Source organism: Sphaerodactylus townsendi, linkage group LG03 (assembly GCF_021028975.2).
Source record: "Sphaerodactylus townsendi isolate TG3544 linkage group LG03, MPM_Stown_v2.3, whole genome shotgun sequence".
NCBI lineage: Eukaryota > Metazoa > Chordata > Lepidosauria > Squamata > Sphaerodactylidae > Sphaerodactylus > Sphaerodactylus townsendi.
The window spans coordinates 167480692-167504450 of record NC_059427.1 but is presented as its reverse complement, the minus strand read 5'-3'; the positions used below and the strand labels follow the sequence as shown (position 1 = coordinate 167504450).

The 23759-nt window shown below is 47.9% G+C and overlaps 1 protein-coding gene and 1 non-coding gene across 2 annotated transcripts; both read left to right on the top strand.

Annotated features, from left to right (window-relative positions):
• The first annotated feature begins 933 nt into the window (after positions 1 to 933).
• Positions 934 to 14893, top strand: SSR4 (signal sequence receptor subunit 4). The gene is given in 7 exon segments (XM_048491511.1): positions 934 to 1092; positions 5247 to 5365; positions 6147 to 6221; positions 7235 to 7324; positions 11697 to 11762; positions 14753 to 14797; positions 14800 to 14893. Coding segments are annotated over 7 exon segments (522 nt in total). The 5' UTR covers positions 934 to 1025; the 3' UTR covers positions 14860 to 14893.
• LOC125430352 lies at positions 5472 to 5607 on the top strand. Its single transcript, XR_007244139.1, has one exon. It is a non-coding gene; the product is annotated as a small nucleolar RNA SNORA42/SNORA80 family (small nucleolar RNA).
• Positions 14894 to 23759: the final 8866 nt, after the last annotated feature.

The following is a 23759-nucleotide window of genomic DNA, read 5'->3' as shown; positions in this document are numbered from 1 at the left end:
CTCCGGAATCTTGTTCTCTTATTCCCGCCCTTTTCACCGCATTTCGCGAATCAGAAATGCTACGTGGCGAAACCTCCAATAAAAAACCCACCGTCGACGGTTGCTATGACGACAAGCGTTTTAATTGGTTGGGCCGTGTGGTCGGTTAGCGGAATTTCTTGTTGGGGGGGCGGGGGCGCGTTTTTTAGCTCCCAACTCTCGCTTACAAAACGAAGTGAAAGCATTCGTGGCTCCAAATCTCGCGATGCTTTCAGTCCTCAAGGGGGAAAAAACGGGTCTATTAAAAAAAGGACAAGTGCGGCGACTCCGATCAATGCGCATGCTCAAACTGGAAAAGGACCGCTTATTGGGTCCAGTCTCATGCATGTTTTCCCTGGTGGCCATTTTAGCATTTATTCGAGGGAACAGAGAGACTTCTTTTGTCTGGAGAGAACTTTTGATCCCGTTATTTCTTTTAATGACTATAATGAGACAGAATGTATGTACGCGGGCCCACGCAGAGATTGTACCTCAATATAAATGTAAACCAAATATGTATTACTGGAGTTGTCGACTTCCTCTACGCCCCTACTTTGGGTTATCCTCACAACAACCCTGCGAAGTAGGCCAGAGTGAGCGTGGAATGGACCCAAAGCCACCCAACGAACTTCCACCAATAAAAATATAAAGGCTGCGCCTCTTTCTACCAGTCGCGTTCAGGAGGCGACAGAGTCATCAAAGACTTTCCTGCCGTTGGCAAACTGTCCCTATCCTAGATGGGGCGGAAGCCGTGCTGCGCATGCGCCACTGTCCGCCATAGCAGTTAGGGACAGAACCGAGGTGCGCATGCGCCACTGCCCCAACGAGGGACGAACCCGAGCTGAGCATGCGCTGTTCTGCTCCCTGTGAGAAAGCGACGTGTCCCATCCCGTATCACGTGACGAAGAGAAGACGCCGATTGGCTGAGGGCCTTCTGGGAGCCTTCCCGGCATGCTCCGCCTGGCGGGCTGTGCCACGGCAGGCCTTTTCTCTTCTCCGGGCTGGCGATGGCGGGGGCCGGCTGGGGCTCGGCGGGGCTGCTGTCCGTGCTGCTCGTGCTGAGTGGGGCGCGAGGTACGTGGCGAGCCTCCTTCCTTCCTCCTCCTCCTCTGCAGGACGACCTGGAATTAGGAAAGGGTTAAACGCCCCCTTTTTTCAAGGCTGGGTCGGGCTAGTGCTCAAAGTTGCCAACCTCCAGGCAGGGACTGGAGATAACCCGGAATTGCGGCCCCTTTCTCAAGGCTCGTATTTCCCCTGTGGCCTTAAAAGGGCTGTGGGGAAGCTGAAAAGGCGAAGACACCCCTCCCCCCCCCCCCGATTTACAGTGCACCGACAGTGGATTGAAAGTGCGTTATTCTGTGTGTGCAGAAGGTGGCATGCAAGGAAGACGGAAGGAGGGGGCCCGGCATCTGGACGTGGCCCACCCACCCTATCAGAGGGAGGGGAGGGAGGGGAGAGGTGGCATGGAAGGGGAGTGAGTGAGGGGTAGCATGCGAGGGAGGGGAGGGGGCCTAGCATCGACATGGCCCACCCACCCTATCAGAGGGAGGGGAGAGGTGGCATGGAAGGGGAGGGAGTGAGGGGTAGCATGCGAGGGAGGGGAGGGGGCCCAGCATCTGGACATGGCCCACCCACCTTACCAGAGGGAGGGGAGGGGTGGCATGCGAGGGAGGGGAGGGGGCCCGGCATCTGGACATGGCCCACCCACCCTATCAAAGGGAGGGGAGAGGTGGCATGGAAGGGGAGGGAGTGAGGGGTAGCATGCGAGGGAGGGGAGGGGGCCCAGCATCTGGACATGGCCCACCCACCTTACCAGAGGGAAGGGAGGGGTGGCATGCGAGGGAGGGGAGGGGGCCCGGCATCTGGACATGGCCCACCCACCCTATCAAAGGGAGGGGAGGGAGGGGAGAGGTGGCATGGAAGGGGAGGGAGTGAGGGGTAGCATGCGAGGGAGGGGAGGGGGCCCGGCATCTGGACATGGCCCACACACCTTACCAGAGGGAGGGGAGGGGTGGCATGCGAGGGAGGGGGTTGCCAACCTCCAGATAGGGAACGGAGATCTCCCAGAGTTCCTAGGGTTCCTGCCAGCCTGGAGAGGGAAAGAGTCCTGCCCCTTGAACAAAGTTTTCATGCCTTTATATGCTGTTGAGCGGGAAAAACGACTTAATCCTCTCATTCCTCTAGGCAACGACAGACGCTATCCCGCCCGACCCCAGCCTAAAGCTAGGCTCAGGGTGGCTTACAGCTACTTGAATAAACGCGAACGTAGTTAATGTAAACAGTTAAACTGAATCAAAGTAATCAGCAAACAATTAAAATATCTATTCATGAGAACTGACAGTTGCTGTTCAGGGAATGGTCGAGTGCAGTGATTTTAATGTCATTTTTCTCATTTTAATTGTTATATTTTACTTATGAGGTTTTATTGTGGCTTTCTGTAGTTTTTAATCTGTGCAAGCCGTTTTGCAGGGGTCTGCAACCTGTGGTGGCCATGCTGGCAGGGGCTGATGGGATTTGTAGTCCATGAACATCTGGAGGGCCGCAGGTTGCAGACCCCTGAATGAGGCAGGGGGTAAATTTTGATAAATAAAGGTATTCCCCTGTGCAAGCACTAGGTAATTACTGACCCATGGGGTGACCTCACATCACGATGCTGATTGGGGAGACGATAGTTATGGAGGGGTTAGCCATTTTCTTCCCCAGCCGTCTACACTTTACCCCCAGCAAGCTGGGTGCTCATCTGATCAACCCTGGAAAGCTGAGCCAACCTTGAGTCAGCTTCCTGAACCTGACTTTGGTTGGGATCAAACGTAGGTTGTGGGCAGAGCTTTTGAGCGCAGCACTCCAGTTTACAACGTGGCTGCTTTGGAGAGTGGACTGTATGACCCTGGCCTTCCCCAATCCCTGCCCTCTTTAAGCTCCACCCCCACCCGCCCCAAATCTGCAGGAATTTCCCAACTCAAAGGCAGGAACCCCACCAGTAGGCCATCTAGTTCAGCATTCTTTTCCACACAAAAGCCAGCCAGTTGCCCTAGAGAGCCAACAAATGGGCAGGAGTTATCTCTGCTCCTTTCTAGCACTGAGTTTCAGAGGTTTAGTGCCTCTGAATGTGGAGGTTCACTATAGTAACTGTGGCTAGCAGCCATTAGATTTCTTCTGCATACCTTAGGGACTGTCTGTCCTCTTACATCCCCACTCGGCCCCTGCGTTCCGCCGAGGCCAACTTATTGGTGGTCCTGGACACCTCTGCAATCCGGCTGGCCTTTATCCAGGCTAGGGTCTTTAGTGCACTGGTCCCCGTTTGGTGAAACTCCTTACCATCATCCATCCGGGCCCCGCGGGACCTTGCAGTTCTGCAGGGCCTTCAGAACGATATTGTTTCACCAGACTTTGGTGGAGAGGGGTAGCCGTGGACATCATGCCATCCCCTACTCTGTGTGCTACCATCTAGCCAATCCTCACAGTATGTAACGAGATGCCATCCAACCATCTGATTTTTTAAAAAATGTATGTGTATATTGGAACGTTGGTTTTAGTCCATATTTGTATTGTAGGTTGTTTCATTTATATTGTTTTAAAGTGCGCTGTACACCGCCCAGAGCCCTCCGGTGGTGGGCATTCTCTTAAATCTAAGTGATCAATACATTTTAAAAATAAAAGTTACATAAAAAAAACAAAATATAAGACATAATAAATTAATCATAATATAAAACATTCTCCACCTAGCAACACCTAAACCTAATGCTGATTGGGATTCCAGTTGCACAAATGTTTGATAAAGAGCCGATTCCATCATTCTTAAAATGGGAGGAGAGCCAAATGGATCTCCCAGAACGCATGGTTAAAATATTTAATGTATAGATAGACTCAGCCCTTAAGAGGTTTGTGCTCTGAATTTTGGATTCTACTGATCATTAAATTTGGGTTTGTTCTTAATGGTGGGATGGGTTATTTGTGTTTTCCTTGTGGCTTAGATGCCATCATCCTGATACATCTTGTCTATTATTTTACATTCCAAGTTTGCTCCCTGGTATAGTCACCTTAAAAAGGATCATCACAGAGCCCCCTATCTTGCTGGCATTACTCAGTTTAAGATAAGGAACGCTATGACAGCATTGCGATTTCAAACAATGCCAACAAATTATTTAGAAGGCAGATATGCCAAAATACCAGGCTGAACAACGAATTTGTATCTGCAAACAGGAAGTAGAGGATTTACCTCATTATGTTCTGAACTGCCCCCTGTACGCAGAGCCTAGGGCTAAGTTTTTGAATAGTTTTATATCCCTGTCCCAGGTATATTATGACTCAGACAAATTATACCTTCTCCTTGCGGATTTGGATCCCTATATATCCTATAGGGTTGGCCTATTCGCCTTGGCAGCTACAAAGATTCGCTCCAACAATGTAATAAAGCAAATGATCAAACCTAAACTGGTTTAAGTTAGGTGGGAATACAATTCAGACATATTGTAGGGGGGAAAGGGAAAGATTTAGTGTTCAATGATGGATTTTTAGTGAATTTTTTTTCTTTTTTTCCTTACCTGTTGGAATAACAAGTTGGCTCAGAAGTTGTAATGTAACAATATTGTAATACTGTAATAGCCTATGGCTTTCAATAAAATTGATGATGATGATGATGATACATCTTGTCAGCAGGTGAGCAGTGGATTCCCGAGATGCCTTGAGATAAATTCTGACGCTTCCATAGATCTGTGTTGAGAAGCCGAGGTCTTCTTCATTTGGCTCTGAAAGTCTTAATCAGGGGTAGGGAACCTTTAACACTCAAAGAGCCATTTGGACCCGTTTTCCACGGGAAAAGAAAACACTTGGAGCCGCAAATAATTTTTGACATTTAAAATAAAGATAACACTGTATATATTGGGTTTTTTTAACCTTTTACTCGCTCATTCTGAGAAGCGCATGGATGCGTCCACCCTGCTGCCTGCAGGGCGGGCAAGGATGGGGCCAATGGCTCGGCCTTGCCGGCCGCCGGGAACACCCACCCCGCTCCAACGGGGCAGGCGAGAGGGGAAGCCCGCGGCGCGGCCCAGCCAGCCGCGGGCAGCTGGTGCGCCCGCCCTGCTACCTGCAGGGCAGGCAAGGATGGGACCAGCGGCTCGGCTCGTGGAGCCTCAGTGCAAGGGCAGAAGAGCCTCATGCGGCTCTCAAGCCGCAGGTTCCCTACCCCTGGTCTTAATCATAAGCCGATTTCTTTTGTCCATCAGCCGAAACCTGCACAGAGCCAACCATCTCCCCATCCTACTACACTACCTCAGATGCTGTTATATCTTCCGAGACTGTCTTTGTCGTTGAGATTTCTCTCACCTGTAAAAACGGAGCTCAGGTGAGTTCTAACTTGGTCAGGTTGAAATGGGGCTGGAAATTGGGAGGGAGGGTGCCAGTTTTTGTGCCAATGGGATAATAGGGGGAATCCTTGTTTTTCAACAGCTGCATGACTTGGATTTATGGCAGGTCCTGCTCCGTGGACCTCTCATAGTGTACCCCATGCCATAGCATCTGACCTCCCCGAACCATTGGCTGGCCTGGTGTTCTGTCACTCCAGTCACTGAAGCGGGTGGTACACGTGCATTTGGGAAGGGCAGAAATCCCACTGGGGTCTGAGCTGTGTGAACCCTCATAAGAACAAGCCTGCTGGATCAGACCAGAGTCCATCTAGTCCAGCACTCTGCTACTCGCAGTGGCCCACCAGATGCTTTTGGGAGCTCACATGCAATAGCATCAGGCCTTGAAACAAGCTCTTTTGCTATTTCTGCCAAATGTCGAGTCTGCCTTATAACCCAAGGGCTGTTCTGGTATTTGAAACTGAAGGAGGGTGCACCTGTCCTCATTGTTGATTCATAATTATTGTGTGCCATCAAATTTCAATCAATTCGAGGTGACTTCGGAACCAAGCCAAGTGACGGGCAGAGGGGGCTTGCCCTTGCTTTTCTCTGGATAGCAACCGTCGTTTTCCTTGGCGGTCTCCCATCAAAAAAGCGAACTGTGGCCGTCTTTGCTTGCTCAGCTTGCAAACTGTGACGAAATAGGGATTCTGTTCTGTCTCCCTTGAGAGAAGACGACCCGCAAGCTCGTGTCAGTGTCGATCTGTTTCTCTCCCTCTCTAGAATGTTGCCCTCTACGCCGATGTTAACGGCAAGCAGTTTCCTGTCACTCGGGGTCAAGATGTCGGCCGCTATCAGGTAAGGATATGCAGCGTTTTCTCCTCTTAGGAGAGGGATGTAACCGGACCCTGATAGAGTGGGAGAGTTTTGGATATGATGTTAAATCCTGGATCACCATAGGCGTGTAATGGTAGCTTCAGATCAGGTGGGCACCATGGCACCCTCCAGTCCCTTCTCTCGCCCACCAAGCTCCGCCAAGTTTCTAAAGGCACTTGGTGGCAACTCTGGTTGCTTATGGACGCTGTGCTGGTACTCCCTATGCCAGAACAAGGATATGAGAAGAAGAAGAGTTTGGATTTATATCCCCCCTTTCTCTCCTACAAGGAGACTCAAAGGGGCTTACAAAGGGGCTTTCCCTTTCCCCAATCCTCACAATAAACCCCTGTGAGGTGGTCGGGGCTGAGAGAGCTCCGAAGAACTGTGACTAGCCCAAGGCTACCCAGCTGGTGTGTTTTGGAGTGCACAGGTTAATCTGAATTCCCCAGATAAGCCTCCACAGCTCAAGAGGCAGAGCGGGGACTCAGACCCGGTTCCTCCAGATTAGAGTGCACCTGCTCTTAACCACTGCGCCACTGTTGCTCCACAATTGAATGTTTTCTCTCCACTAACTACAGCTTATAATCAGCAATGATAGCAATGCAATGATGCAAAACATTATCCCAATTAACTCCCATTGAAGCAAGCAGCTCACCTGTACCCTCGGGTGCATCTTTAAGGCTGGCAATGTTGGAACAGACTAGCAGGCATTTTGTTGCCTGATTGGGAGGCAGGGAGGGAGCCTTCACCCCCCTGTGCAAACGCATGGCTCTGGATTTATGGTGGGTCTGATCCCGTGGCTTTTTCCATAGTGTACTCCATGCTAAAGCAATCTTGCCACCCCGAACCATTGGCTCGTCTGGCGTGCCGTTGCCCTGGCCACTGAAGCGGGTGGTACATCTGCACGTACCACGTGACATGCACGTGTCCCTGGCTAGGTCAAGGGGAGAGTCTGATCGCTCTGAGTCCTGACCCAATGACCCTTTTTCGGGCAGGTCTCTTGGAGCATGGAGCACAAACTGGCCCGCTCGGGCACCTACGAGGTGAAATTCTTCGACGAGGAGTCTTACAGCATCTTGCGCAAGGTGAGATTGCCCCCTGGTGGGTGGAAGGAGAACATGGTTTGTCCTGGGGCTTTAGCCAGTTGGGTTCTTGGGGCATGCATTGGAGAAATGTCCCATTTTGTTGATTACGTTCGCTCACTCTGTGTTATCCGCCTTAAGTCCAAGTGCGAAAGACTCTTGCCCCGGCCGGGTAGAACTCTCTCAGCTGAGACCAAGTTAAAACAGAGATGTTACACCGGGCCTATGGTGGAGGCAGCAACAACTCTCCCAACTAGCTGGCTTCCCCACCTACCCACCCGTCCCCTACCCTCCCTTCCCCCTGACGTGGTCTAAAGTGATACAGGGAGGGGGAAGAGGGAATTTTGGATCATAAGCTCAACTTAATTTTAATTGGCAATATAAATTAAATATTGTAAATATTGGTGCTGTAAGAACATGTAGAAATTTTAGATGGTCATTATGGAGCTTTAGTCGTGAAACTATTGTTTTATAGAAGATTTTATTGTGATATATAGCGAATGTGATGTTTTTTGAATATTGTTAGCTGCTCTGAGCCAGGAAAGGGTGAGATATCAAATCTAATAAAATAAAAAAAATTAAAATGTCAATAAATAAGTAGAAATAGCTGCTGTTGAGGATTTCAGCACAGCTTTGAGGGAAAGCTGATGGCTGAGATTCTGTAGGTGTGTTAGAAAGGAACTTTCTAGCTGATACGGTTTGGCTTGATTGCATGGCCCACTTCTTTTTTGAACCCCATTCTAGCCCTCATTAGTGTATTTTTTTAAAAAAGAAACACGTCTGACGTAAAATGAGGGGCCTGTGAACAGACTGCAGAGTGCTGTTGTAAGGGTCTAGTACCCCAGTCAATAACAAGACTCAAGAATGCCTTCAAGAGCTTTATTAGCACTGTGTCAGTACCCTATGGCCAGGTAGCTGAGACTGAGGTCCCAGCTCCCTGGCCCCCAGTATAAACCTTGAGATTACAGTATGGTTGGAGTGGGATTGCCCCCACCTTTGCATTCCCCCAATATCAGCATGTGAAAGGACAGTTGAAGACAGTTGCAGTAGTTACATTGTTTTGGGAATGGCCTGGCTACTCCCAGAGAAAGACAGATAGGGAGAGCTGGGAAGCTCTATTCCAGTGATGGCAAACCTTTTTGAGACCGAGTGCCCAAATTGCAACCCAAAACCCATTTATTTATCGCAGAGTGCCGGCAATTGAACCTGAACACTGAGGTTTAAGTTTAGAAAAAACAGTTGGCTCTGAGGCGTGCGTTACTCGGGAGTAAGCTTGGTGGTAGTCGGTGGCTTTGCTTTGAAGCAACCGTGCAACTCTTCCAACGGGTGAAACACGACCCTAGGAGGGTTTACTCAGAAGCAAGCCCCACTGCCAGCAACTGAGCTTACTCCCAGGTAAAGGATCGCACTTTAGCTCTTCGCATGAAAATCAGTGGGGTTTAACAGTGCTTTACAGGGTTATCTACACTGCTTCCCCAAAACTAGGTCTCAGGTTTAATGCTAATAATCGAGCCCAGTGGCCCAGGCCAGCCTAGATGTGTGTGTGTGGCGGGGGGGGGGGGGACTCTGTTTGCGTGTGCCCACAGAGAGGGCTCTGAGTGCCACCTCTGGCACCCGTGCCATAGGTTCGCCACCCCTGCTCTATTCACTACGTTATAGCAGAAACAAAAGACAGAGGCCTCTGGCCTTGGGCAAGGATGATATGAGTCCAGCTGCAGCCAGACATGCCCAGGCATGTTACGTGCGTTTTGGCAGGCCCGCGATGGCGGGGCCTGACAGCTGTTCCCTCTCCTGTTTGCTCGTACCTGAAATCAAGGGATTTCTTCCAGGGCGGACTCATTGAGTAAGCTTCAAGCCCAGCACCTCCTTAAAGACGAATGAGATTTCCAGGATAACCCTGGGACACCTTGTTGGCCTTTCAGGTGCTCCTGGGCTTGAATCCTGCTCTTTCCCTGCAGACCAGCGTGGCTGCCCACCTGAAAATATCTTCAGCGCTTAATAACGATATTAAAAGAATTATACAAAAACAATAAAGCAAAGATTATGATAAACAATGGATGGTCGGAAGAAATTAGGATAGAAAGAGGTGTGAAACAAGGATGTCCGCTATCTCCATCATTATTCGTAGTAGCAATGGAATATCTAGCGGATAGAATTAGAAATAACGGTAGGATCAAAGGTTATAAAATCAATAAAGAAGAAATAAGAATAAATTTATTTGCAGATGATTTATTACTAATAACAACTAATCCTGTAGAAACTTTAAAAGAATTAAAAATAATATTAGAAGACTTTCAAAAGCATTCTGGTTTGGTGGTTAATATGGAGAAAACTGAAATCCTGGGAATAAATATAGAAAAAAACTACTAGGGAAGGAAATGGTGAAGAAGAAGATTAAATATTTAGGTATAACATTAACAAACAAGAAGGAACAGATGTTTAAATATAATTCTGATAATATGGAAAAAAAAATAGCGAAGCAATTAAAGGAGTGGTAGAGAAGAACCTATCTATTTCTAAGAGAATAGTAGCATTAAAATGTGTATAATGCCAAAACTCTTCTATCTAATGGCCCCGTACTTTGCCGTTAGAGATTAAGAAGAAACAATTTGAAGAATGGGACAAAGAAAATTAAATTATGGGCATTTAATCAAAGAAACCAAGAGTGATGAATAAAATAGTTTATATGTCCTACAAAACTAATGGGCTGGGGCTCCCAAAAGAATTACAGAAGGAGGGAATACTATGAGGCATTTCAAAATAAAGTTTGATGGGAATTCAAATAGATAAAAGAGACAGATGGATGAAGTTGAAAATGAAATAGAATTTGAACACGGGTAACTTTGGAATATATTCAAGTTGTTCAAAAATAGAAAGACAAAATTAAAAGGCCCTAGAAAGGGTATCAATGGAAATCTGGGAGAAATGGAAGGGAAAATGGATGCCAGGGTTACTGGATGCGACACCACTTGCGAGCATGGTTGGACAGGGAAGGAACACAAGCAATAAGATCTCTACATAGACAAAGGGAATATACAAGGTAGCACAACTGTACAATGAAAGAGGAGAATTAATACCGTTTCCAAATTTTTTAGAGAGAAAATTAAAGAAAACTGGTTACTATTAAGAGGAATCTGGGAAAAGACAAAAGCCTCCAGGAGGGAGGAAGAGTGTATAATGAAAAGTTGTATCAAAAATATATGAGGAAAAGAAAGGAGGACAAATCTTAGGTGTTTATACAAAAAACATGATAGAAGATCAAGGATTTATGATAAGAATCATAATGGAAAAAATGGCAACAAGATGGAGTGAAAAGACATAGAGCTTATTAAAAGGACTATAGACAATATAAATAAAAATAAAATAGATAAATATGCCAGAACTAGAGAAGAAATTAATATTAAAATGGTATAGAACACACCCGGAAACAGTTGGCATATATGATAAGTGGACTCAGTCGAAATGTTGGCATTGTGGAGATAAAATGCAATATATACCCATATGTGGCTAGAATGTACAGAAGTGCAAAAAATATGTGGGAAAAGTGTGATAAAATACATAGAAAAAAATATGTAAAGGTAAAAATAAAGATAAATATAGATGTACTATTTATAGGTATAGTGGATCATATTACAGTAGAACAAAGAAAAAAAAACTTTTCAAATTCATGATCAGGAAGTACCCATGCAGTAATAGCATTGGGGTGGAAGGACAAAAAATCTGGACAATGCAGAAATGGTTGGAATATATATGGGAGCAAATACAATTAGAAATTTTAGGTACAATGTCAAGAAATCAAATATGGCAAGAAAAACAAAAGGACATGAAGGAGATTTGGATGGAATTCAAAGACTGGCTAAGCGAAATTGGAATTACAGAAGAAAAATGGACAAGAAGATTGAAAGGAATGGACCTGCTATGCTGCATCTAAAAGAAGAGAAGAAGAAGGGAGGAGGGAGGGAAAAGGGGAAAAGATATGGAGGATGTATATAAAGTACACATTCTAAATCTGTAATAATTCCGAAATATCAATAAAAATATTTTTTAAAAAAAATGAAAATATCTTCAGCGAGAGAGGCGGGCTAAAAATAAAGTTCATGGATGGCGCAGATCCGGTGTGAGCTTGACTCTAGCCTCATGTTAAAAAAATTATGCTCTGCCTCATCCGCTGTCACAGAATTTTTGAGGGCTCCGTCCCAATGAAGATGACGTTGCTGTTGCTTATTCGCAGTTGCTGGAAGTTCACTTGGTTTCTTCCTGCTGAGCATTCAATGTCAGGGACTCATGATGGGGCCAGATGTGCACAGAAAGCCCCATGCCACGAGGAGGTCCATTTAACTCCGTGTCTCTGTCACCCATTCTTCCCCACCCCCAGGCCCAGCGCAACAACGAGGACTTCTCTGAGATCAAACCCCTGTTCACAGTCAACGTTGACCACCGGGTGAGTAAAGGGAGGGGGCCGTGTGGCTGTGGGTGGAGGAGGACTCAGCCGACCCTGTCAAACTCGCCCTTCGTGTTCAGCCAGATCTAAATAGCTCGAGGTTTCTATTCTGGCCGGTTCCTGCTCCTATCCCGTGACAAGAGTGGATCTCAATTTCAATAAGCCTTTATTGGCCTACAGAACATACAATATAAATACAGTTAAAATTACTAGCTAAAACTTCACACTGGATCATAAGTTCAGTTCGCAAACCTCAGCCAGAAACTTTGCCACTGCGAGGCAACAGTCAAGGTCATTGCAGTTTAAGAGCATATTTACTTTATCAAGCTCTGTCAGGGTTTTCATAGAGTCAATGATTTGTAATAATAAGCTGGATCTGATTCTGGTAAAGTGAGCAGTGGAGAGTGAATGTCATAATGCAGGCTGGAATCCAAGCTTCCACCTGGACTGCAGAAGGGGCTTGGCTGCATCATGTCGTTAAGGTGGAGACCATGGGAGTGCTTCACTCATATGGAAGGCGATGAGGATAACCTTAATGTTAAATCTAGCCAGCATGTAGGCTCTCCTGTATATAGGGTTGGTAAGCATTTCTGCAATATTATAATGAGCTGGGGTTTCCCTGCACGCAATGGAATTGCCCAAGTTCATTGGCGAGCGAGCAAGGATTTGTTGGCCAAGCTCTGCAGTTGATGATAATCCATTGTTGCCTAAGTTGGCAGCTCTTTGACAGAGGCAAATGTCTCTCAATGAGGACCAGCATGTTCGAGAGAATTACTATCACATAGCCCAATTCCCCAATCTTTGTTATAACTTTTGTGCACCATTTAGAGTGATGGAGTTCTCTCAAGGTGACAAGAGTGTATCTTGACAGACCTCCGGAGGTCCAGCTATGTTGGGCTGAGTTCTTGACCTCAGCAGAACGGGAAACCTCAATTAACAATTGTCTGCCCCCAATTAAGATGTCCTCCACGTAATACCTAGTATTTCCGTGAAATGGAAGCTAGTATTTTGGCGGAGCGTGTCTAGTTCTAGGGAGAAGTTGCCTGAAGCGTGGGACAGCCCAGTGTCATCAGATCTCGGAAGTTGAGCAGCACTGATACTTGGAAGGGAGACCATCAGGGAAGGCCTTGCTGAAGAAAGCAATGACAAACCCCCTTTGGTTCTCACTTGCCTTGAAGGCCCCTTGCAAGGTTGGCCAGATATTAGCTGCAGCTTGATGGCACTTTACACACACCTGTGCCTGCAAGTGATGGGAGACAAGCTGGAGAGCAGGGAAGGATTGAAGGCCAAGGAACGTGTGTCCCTTTGATTCAGCTTAGAGTTTACAGTTCACTGTAATTCACTTTTAGGGCTGGATCTGCAATCAATGCTACCTGGTGTTGCCAAAGGCTTTCACGGCCGGATTCAACTGGTTGTGCCTGGTTTTCTGGGCTGTGTGGCCGTGGTCTGGTGGATTTTGTTCCTAACTTTTCGCCTGCATCCATGGCTGGCATCTTCAGAGGTGTATCACAGAGGGAAGTCTGTTACACACTATGTGTAACACTGGACACAGTGTGTAGCACACTTATTTCTGTGATACACCTCTGAAGATGCCACTTCAGCCACAGGAATGCTGGCCGAAGCGGTCAGGAAGAATCTACAGGACCACAGCTGCACAGCTCAGAAAACCCACCACACCCAGATGCTACCTGGCTTCAGGGAAGCATCACCCAATGAAAATAAAGCATAGAGGAGGATGCTCAACTTGATGTTGTATTCAATCGATTGGAACCTGCAGGCCATTTCCGCTGATGTAGGGAGTATTTTTGGTCAGTTCCTCTCTCCCACATCAGAGGAGTCCAGAGCTCCCCACCATATTCTTTACAAAGCCTCTCTTCCTCGCCCTGTAAAGGCTAGAAGTAGGAAAAATTTACCTACTAAAGGAGTTGGAGAAAGAGGTATCCATGTAGTTGAGCCAAATCTAGACTCAGGCACAATCTTGCTGTTGAGTGTCACTAAAATACCTCCTCTCCTGCCTGTATTTTGGGCCTGGCTCTTCCATATTATGGCAGGGGTGTCGGCACACCTGCAGGGGCACCTGTGCCCGTTGAGCTGGGTTCAAGTCCAGTGACGCTCTAGGGACCTGCCCAGATTCTTGGGTTATAAGCTTTCAAGTATCACAGTTCCCTTTATCAGACATCTTGAGTCTTGACGTTTCTGCCGTGGGAATCTTGTTGATATCCAAGGAAATGGATGAATGATATCCAAGATGCTGCTGGACTCAAATCCGGCTTTCTACTGTAGACTGACATGGGCTTTGAGTGCATTTTGAGTGAGAATTTCCACAAGCTCTGATAAATGACTGCCTACCTTTGCAGTGGCACAGTGGTTGAGAGCAGGTGCATTCTAATCTGGAGAAACCGGGTTTGATTCTCTGCTCTGCCGCTGGAGCTGTGGAGGCTTATCTGGGGAATTCAGATTAGCCTGTGCACTCCCACACATGCCAGCTGGGTGACCTTGGGCTAGTCCACGAAAGCTCTTGGATCTCTCAGCCCCACCCACCTCACAGGGTGTTTGTTGTGAGGAGGGAAGGGCAAGGAGATTGTAAGCCCCTTAGAGTCTCCTACAGGAGAGAAAGGGAGGGGGGATATAAATCCAAACTCTTCTTCTTTCCCTGGATCAGCAGAAGACAGGCAAATCCTGAGGGATGGCTGCTGGATGACAGGGTGCCGTCATCTTCGTCCCTGCCCTGTGACCATCTCCACCCCCGGTGTAAATGATTAACTGATTTGACCCTGAATGCAAATCCCTGGACTCTGTGGGCACAACCTGCCCTTCTGGCTCATGAGTCTCCCCAGACAGCCATCTTTGCCAGAGCTGCTGTGTCATCCTTCCCAGATAGCTGGATCAGAGCTTAGTAGATCACCAGTAGATTCAACTGTCTTCTTTCTGGCTGCCTTCCTTCTTGTCTCACCCCGTCACCTTCCTTGTCTCCCTTTTCACTCTTCTAGGGCGCCTGGAGCGGACCGTGGGTCTCCACCGAGGTGCTGGCGGCTTTGTTTTGGCCTCCTCAGTTTATTACGCGGCCTTCAGTGCCAAAGAGCAACATCAAGCCTAATGCACTGATACAGTAAAACTCTTCCACCTGCCAACACAGGCCTCGACTGTTCTTTCTGGGGAAGGATTTAGGCGTGTTCGCGTTCCACTTAGCCCGTAACAGCCCTGGAGCAATGACCCAAAACCAGAACTCACAACGAATGCAAAAGCAGCATGTATGTTATATAGTCACAAGAAGCAGAAAAACCCTAGAACAAGCGAGAATAGTGGCCAAAAAGAAGCTAGACTTCCACGCAAAGACAATCAGTTCAGTCTAGCTTTTGACAAGCAGAAGAAAAGAGACCCGCCTTCTGAAACCGTTCATTTATTTGGACAAACTTTTATGGTGTCTATTAAATGAATGGCTTAAGAACATAGAACATAAGAACTAGCCTGCTGGATCAGACCAGAGTCCATCTAGTCCAGCATTCTGCTGCTACACTGGTGGCCCACCAAAGGTGCCTTTGGGAGCTCACATGCAGGATGTGAAAGCAATGGCCTTCTTCTTAGCTGCTGCTGCTCCCCTGAGCACCTGGTCTGCTAAGGCATTTGCAATCTGAGATCAAGGAGGATCAAGATTGGTAGCCATAGATTGACTTCTCCTCCATAAATCTGTCCAAGCCCTTTTTAAAGCTATCCAGGTTAGTGGCCATCACCACCTCCTGTGGCAGCATATTCCAAGCCTGCCAATCACGCGTTAGCATTGAAGAAGTGTTTCCTTTGATTAGTCCTAATTCTTCCCCCCAGCATTTTCAATGAATGCCCCCTGTTCTAGAAGAAGCTAGACTTCCACGCAAAGACAGTCAGTTCAGTCTAGCTTTTGACAAGCAGAAGAAAAGAGACCCGCCTTCTGAAACCGTTCATTTATTTGGACAAACTTTTATGGTGTCTATTAAATGAATGGCTTGCAGCTCCTCATGGAAAGCTGGGCTGAATTGACTGGGGTTGAAGTCTAGCTTTTTGGCCTGTGTTCTCTCTCGTAGTTCTGCGTTTTGAGTTCTTTTTTGTGGTTTCACCCTTTGAAGAACTGACCTGTTGTCTGCCTCTGAAAAGGCCGGTTTGGGAGGGGTGAGAGAGAAGGCAGGGACGGGAAGGGCCTTGGCTCAGTGGCAAAGCATCTGCTCGGCTTGCAGAACATTCAATCCCCGGCATGTCCAGTTAAAAAGGACCAGGCAGTGGGTGATGTGAAAGGCCTCTGCTTGAGGCTCTGGACAACCACTGCCTGTCCGAGTAGAAGACAGTGCTGGTCTTGACAAACTGAGGGCCTGGTTCAGTATAAGGCAGGGGTGTGTCCAACTCTGTCACCTCAGAAGTTCAATTGGCCATGCCAAGCAGGGGCTGATGGGAATTGTAGTCCATGAACATCTAAAGTACCAGAGTTGGACACCTCTGGTATAAGGCATTTGAGGGGACATAGCTCAGTGGAAGAACCTCTGCTTTGCATGCAGGAAATCCCAGGTCAGTCCCTGGTGTTTCCTGTTGAGAGGCCATTGGTGATGTGAAAGGCCTCGCCCGGAGGCCCTGGCAAGCTGCTGGCGGTCTGAGTACATGCTGCCACCCTCGGAGCCCCGTGTTATTATTATTATTTATTATTTATTAAATTTAGTGTACCGCCCTATCGAGAGAACTCAGAGCGATTATTGCAGACATAAAACATCAGCTAAAAACACACATATAATTAAAACAACAGTCATATCTTAAAACATGCAGCCCAGCGCCCTTCTACGAAACCTCCTAATGCTGAAATAATGGGACACAGATGGTATTAGGGCCCATGGGGTAGAAAGGGAGGGGCAGGGGGGGGCTCCCTCGCTGACGGTCTCTCCAAAGGTCGGTGGAACAAGCTCAGTCTTACAGGCCCGTGAAATCACGAGGTCCCACAGAGTTAGACAGCTGGAGGAGAGTGTTCCACCAGGCGGTGCCAGAGCCGTAAAGGCCCTGGCCCGAGTGGAGGCCAGCTGCATCATTGAGGGGCCAGGGACCTCCAGTGTTCTGATTCAGTAGAAGACGGCTTCACCGACGGGCGGAGCCTCTCAAAAGGATCATTCCGTCTCTAGACAGAATCTCTTGTCCGTCTCCCTCGGTCCTGCAAGCGGCTTTCAGAAAATGCCGAGCTTGTTGGAGGGAGAACCAGAAAACAAACTCTGCTGTGGAAACGGAAGGGGCTCCTGGACTGAGCCAACCTCCGCAGCAGCCTCTCCCCTGGCCAGAAGCGCTCTGTTGGGCCGCTGTGCCGCTGTAGGTCTCCAAGGTCTGCTGCTCCAGCATCCGCTTTCCCACCCGTGAGCTTTGAGCCCGCTTCCCTGCCTTAATCCCGTTAAGCAGCCTGTCCCAGAACAGCAGCATTCAGCAGCGGCTCCCTCATCGCTAATGTAGCCAGTGGCTCGGGTGTGAGTGGCGCAGTGCCGGAGTGGGGATTACGCCAGCAGCTCTAGAGAAGCTTTGCTGTCATGCGCGGATTAAAGGGGAAAAAGCCAGTCACAAAGGGGCTCGGGGAGGGAGCAGCGCTCACTGGCTGGAATATTCTGCTGTGATCCTGCAGGCGACGTGATTCTAAATGGGGCTTCCCCGGATCTAAACTGCTTCCTGCATTGAGCAAACAAAGCCGTCCATGTGGAGCTTGATCACTGCTAGTGGCTATCTTCTAGCTAGCCCAGTTTGCCCTTCCAAGCCCCTATACTTGGTCCTGTTTCATGTACACGTGGGGTTTGAGTCTCCCCTTACTGCTAGGATGTGGCAATCCCATTCCATTATTCTGCAGCTAAGGAATAGCAGAGGAAAATCCTGCTTGTATAAAAGGTAAAAGTTTCCCCTTCAGTCGTGTCCGACCCTGGGGTACCACTGCAAGCAGTGATTTCATAGGCAAGCCTCTTGTAGGAGTAGTTTGCCATTGCTTTCCCCGGCTATTCTTTACCCCTAATATGTGCTAGGTACTCATTACCGACCAAGGAATGACTGGCTGGCTGAGTTGACCATGAGCCAGCTGCCAGGATATCTGACCCACAGGGGCTGTATACCTTTTGTTCCAATCATTAGGTGGGGGTGGGTGGGTTTAAGGCCAGGTTAGGAGGGTGTTTAACTCGTTTTTATGAAACGTCAGATTTGTTTTAAGTGCTGTAAAGGTATATTAAGGGACCAGTTTAACCTGGTGGAAAAGAAGCGGGTGCTAAAAGCTAGTTTGCTTAATTTATGAACCAAATAAAGCGTGTGTGCGCGCGCCAGCTGTTATAGACCGAACACAAACGGACCAACTGAACTTTCCGGGCGAGTTCGGGTTCCGCCAGGCAAGCAGAGTGGGGCACGAACAGCCGCAGAATAAAAAGGTGGATCGTGCCACATCGGGACAGCCATGAGATAATGTGTTGCTGCTTTTCCATAGGTTGGTTAGTGCTGAGCGTAAAGAAGGAAGGATGTTCACCTTGGGTGCTGTGTGGTTTCCGGGCTGCATGGCCGTGTTCTATCAGCATTCTCTCCTGACGTCAGCCTTTGACAATACAATGTTCATCTTGTTTTTAGTTGCATGTATTGTGCAGAGGAAATGGTGGCTCTAAACTGATTTACAGATGTAGCTACTGGCTGCAAGCGCTGTATTGTCAAAGGGAGAGGAGAAGCATTGATTCCTCAAGGACCCTGCTTTAGTCTAGATCAGGGGTCCCCAGACTTTTTAAACAGGGGGCCAGTACACTGTCCCTCAGACTGTTGGAGGGCCGGACTAAAAAAAACTATGAACAAATTCCTATGCACAAATGATTGTAAAATGTTTGATTTCACCTTTCAGCCTTTCTGTCATGGTCTATTTTAGAACAGTGACTAAAAGTATATCATTACAGGTGAGCAATATTGTTGGGAGGCTGTAGAATACCTTCCTGTAAAAAAAAAAGCAGAACTTTCCCAATGAAGCATTCCATCTAACCCAGGATCAGGCATCTTCCTGGGTTCTTTCCTCCCTAGCAGCCAGCGAGCGATTCGCCAGCCTGGCTGATGCCAATGGGAAGTGAAGCGGAACAGAAGCCTGAGACAACACATACTGGAGTAGCGAGAGGAAGAGGCCCGAACCCAGAGGCGTTGCATGCAGGGATTTCCAACTCTGGGTCAGAAAATTCATGGAGATTTGGAGGTGCCATCATGTAACTGCAATCAACAGCCGTTGGGGCCGGTTCCTCCTCTCCCTCGAGCCCCCACTGCACATGAATGGAGCCATCGCTGCTATGCCTGGCGGGCCGGATAAATGCCTTCAGGGGGCCACATTTGGCCCCCGGGCCGTAGTTTGGGGACCCCTGGTCTAGATTGAATCCACTAAATTGTGGTCTCCGTTATATCACAGGAAAGGCTTCCGCTCCACCCTTCCCAAAGGTGAAAGGGAAAATAAACGCCAAATGCTTTCGTGGCCAAAATCAACTGGCTGTCGTGGGTTTTCTGGGCTGTGTGGCCGTGGGCTGGCAGTTTTTGCTCCTTACGTTTCACCTGCCGCCACGGGTGACATAGCGCCACGGAGAGAAACGCATCTTACCGTGACATGCCTCTGAAGATGCCAGTCATAGACGCAGGCAAAATGTTTGGAGCGAAAGCTACCGGACGCGTACACCCTGGGAAAGTACATGCCGAAAACGCCACGCACAATGCTTGCTTGGCTTTTGATATCATTTGATTTGATTTATTAGCTTTGCATACCACCCTCCCGCGAAAGATGAGATGTTCAAATACCTTCCGTTAATTATATGAGTCCTGCAAGGAACCACATGGATATTAGTTTTGTTAGTGACTTCCACCATTTAATGCCTGTTTTTGGCGGCGGGGGGCAATGCGGTAGCCGGAAGGAACATTACACCTGTGCCTCCAAAGACTGAGGATGGAAGACCTGTACTGGAATTTTGCTATATGTTTACAGTGTTCTGATGCCCCAAACCTGCAAACTGATATCGGGGTTTCCTTTGTGGCTTCACGTCACGGGCTCTTGACCCAATAATTTTCTGTCTACATGCTGATTTATAAATATATACTAATGTTCAACTTCAGTGGATACTTACATCTGGACATTGCAGCCACGAACAAAGAAAAACAGACATTTCTTCCAACTTAAGAATAGCCCCGAGTTTGCGGAAAAATCTGAAATCTTGAAGGAAATGTAACGTTTGAGTGGGTTAAAATCTCCCAAAATATTAGAAGCAGCACCTGTAGGTTTAAAAAACAAATGCCCTCTCAGCGGCTGTGGTGGGAGTTGCTAGGCAACTGCAACAGTTTTGCCAGCCTTCAAGCCTTGTTTTTGTTAGGGGAGGGGATCTTTTCAGGGTTTGGCCCTTTGATCCACTGTCAACCACTGGATAACTTGGGGCCAGATCCACTGTCAACCAGATCCACTGTCAACCACTGGATAACTTGCTCCCAGGTGTCTCCTCTGATTCTCCCTGGCTGGTTGCTGCCGTTCAACAGCAGTTGCTCTGTGATAGCCACTGTGGTGTTGTTGCGACTGGCATTTGGAGAGCTGGTTGAATCACATCTGCCGTGGAAGCTTGCTGGGTGGATTTGGGCCAGACATACTTAGCCTAGTCTACCTCATAGGGCTGTTGTAAGGCTAAAATGGAGACAAGATGCCTGATATAAGCTGCTTTGGGTCCCAGTTGTGGAGAAAGGCAGGGTATAAAGTAAGCAAATAATAAATATAGCTGAAGAAGGGAGCAGGCAAATGGTTCCTTGGTAAGATAAAAGGACATGGAAAAGGCGAGTCTATGGGGGGGGGGGGGGACCAGCAAGTGCAAAACCGTTTTCCCAAGGAGAGGCTGGCAGGTGGGATGATGGAGAGAAAGCTGGAAGGGTTGGGAAAGAGAAGGAGCGGGAAGTGGCTGAGAAAGGAAGAGAAAATAGGAAAAAATGAGATTCCTTCTGTAAGCCCAGGAAGGCACCCCCTCGTTATCCCAAACTTTAGGCCAGTTTGGGGTTGAGTTTTTATTTTTTGCTGGATTTATGGTTCCATTGTTTCCTTTTGAAATTTTATTTTTACTTGATTTACGGTTCCATTGTTTCCTATGGGGAAAAGGTGATCTTTCTAGGGGTCTGAAACAGGTGTCTTGGAGGGGGGGGGGGCAAGTGGCACCAAATTTGCAGGGAACAAAGCCCCCTTTCCACTAAAGATTCCCCAAATTTGAAAGGGGTTGGTCAAATGCCCAAAACATGATGCCCCTAGCCACCCTAGTCTTCACTGTTTCCTGTGTGGGGAGATAAGTGTCTGAACTGGGTGTTTGTAGAAAAAATAGTGCCATAATTCCAGGGTTTATAAGGCCTCCCTCTCTCTAAAGACCCCCCCCCCCCTCATGTTTGGAGGGGGTTGGATAAAATTGACCAATTTTACAGAATCCTAAGCAAAATGTGCCATCCAGGTTTCCCCATGGGGAAGAATGCCAGCTATCCTTCAAGACAATGTCAGGGAGACACCCCTCCCCCCCCCCCGAAAAACAAATATCACACACAAAAGCACCAAACTGGATCAGAACAGTGCTGTCTGACCAAACCACAGAAGCGTGGAGAAAAATTGCCAGCTCCCTGGTGAATTCAGAGAGAATATGGCCTTCCTTGGTTTGGTTGCAGAGATAACGGGATTCCATTTACTGCTGCTGGCGGCTCCGGAGAAAACGGATTGACATCCCTGGTTTTGCTCGTTACTGAGTGATTCGGCTGCTGATGTTAAGAACATAAGAACAAGCCAGCTGGATTAGACCAGAGTCCATGTAGTCCAGCATTCTGCTACTCGCAGTGGCCCACCAGGTGCCTTTAGGGCTCACATGCAGGAGGTGAAAAGCAATGGCCTTCCTGCGGCTGGCTCGACCTGGAATAGCTGTCGGTCGGAGGATGGGTGTTGTACCGTCGACTTCTCCTCCATAAATCTGCTCAAGCCCTTTGAAAGCTATCCAGGTTAGTGTGTCACCACCTCGCAGCGGCATATTCCAAACACCAAGCTGGTGGTGAAGTGCGCTTACTGGTAGTCTCAGTATTACGGCAATGAATGCCCCTGGTTCCTAGTACTGCGAAGAGAGAGAAAAAATTTCTCTCTGTCAGCATTTTCTACCCCATGCATAGTGTATAGACTTGATTATCTCCCTCAGCTGCGTCTCCTCTCCAAACTAGAAACGTCCCCAAAAGCTGCAGCCTCTCATAGCGGGAGGTGCTCCAGTCCCTCAGTCATCCTCGTTGCCCTTCTCTGCACTTTTTCTATCTCCTCAATATCCTTTTTGAGATGCTCACAAGGCTTTCAAAAATATTTTGAATTTTATTGCTGGGGGGTTTATAATTATGCGGGGGCCGGGCAGGAACTTGGTTCCCTGCGTATTTGGTGCCTTGGCTCTATAAGCACCTGCTCCACCCACATTTTAATAGGTTTTTTTTGGGGGGGGGGGGGTTAATTCTGGAAAGTTCTATAATTCCATATTCTGTAAATACACAAGAGCAACCCTAAAAGGTATTGTTGACTATAATTTTGGCTCAGGAATTTTCCAGTCATGTCTCTTATCTCAGATGTCTTTGGAAAGGACTTTTCCAGCTCTGGCAACTAAAATCCTTTTAAATGTCAGCGACTGGACTAACATCCGTCTGTCTGAAAAGTGGGTAATTAACTGCTGACTGGTGGATCCCTCCCTAGTTGGATCCTTTAGAACAGTGGTGGCGAACCTTTGGCACTCCAGATGTTATGGACTACAATTCCCATCAGCCCCTGCTATCGAGGGCTGATAGGATATAATCCATAACATCTGGAGTCTCGTCCTGCAACTTTAGAAATAAGGTGTAGTTAGAGCAGCGGACTCTGATCAGAAGAACCGAGTTTGATTCCCCCATTCCGCCACATGAGAGGCTGACTTTAATCTGGTGAACTGGATTTGCTTCCCTGCTCCCGCACATGAAGCCTGCTGGGTGACCTTGGGCTAGTTACAGTTCTCTCAGAACTCTCTCAGCCCCACCTGCCTCACAAGAGGTCTGTTTCAGGGAGGGGAAGGGTTTGTAAGTCACCTTGAAACTCCTTACAGTTGAGAAAAATGGGGGATAAATCCAAAGTCGTCTTCTGTGACTTGACAGAACTTTACACACACAAGAGGGTTTGCCAGTCGCCCGACCCCTATAACAGTGAACCCCAGTGTGGCAACAACTGCGTTTCTACTCACCAATGTGTGTCCCCTGGCTCCTAAATCTCTCCCCCAAAGCAAGCAGCCAGCGCTGCTCTTCCTCCACCTCATTTGAGCAAGAAGATTTATATCCCCCCTTTCTCTCCTGTAAGGAGACTCAAAGGGGTTTACAATCTCCTCCCCCCCCCCAACAAATACCCTGTGAGGTGGGGGGGGGGCTGAGAGAGCTCCGAAGAACTGTGACTAGCCCAAGGTCACCCAGCTGGCGTGTGTTGGAGTGCACAGGCTAATCTGGTTCCCCAAAGCCTCCTAGCTCAGAGTGGCAGGCAGAATCAAGCCGGTTCTCAGATTAGAAGCACTTGCTCTTAACCACTCACATGCACTGCTTTCGTGGTGTTCTTCAAGAGTCATAAAGACATCACATGTCTCCAGGAATGCCGATGCGAAAACAACTGCCGCTCCTTGACTTGAAGCCTCCCACCATTTTGTGCCTCAGTTTCCATTAACAGCCATGTCCCCGACTTGTCTGTGATAGCCACTGTGGTGTTAACAGTTGCAGGCTAGCATTTGAGAGGCACAAGTTCGAATCCCCACTCTGCCGTGGAAGCTTGCTGGGTGGATTTGGGCCAGACATACTTAGCCTAGTCTACCTCATAGGGCTGTTGTAAGGCTAAAATGGAGACAAGATGCATGATTCCATTAACAGCCATGTCCCCGACTTGTCCTCAAGACTCCAAAAGCGTTTGCAGGATCAACATTATGGAGACCCCCGTCTTATAGAACTCTTCTGAAATAAAACCTCATGAAATGTATA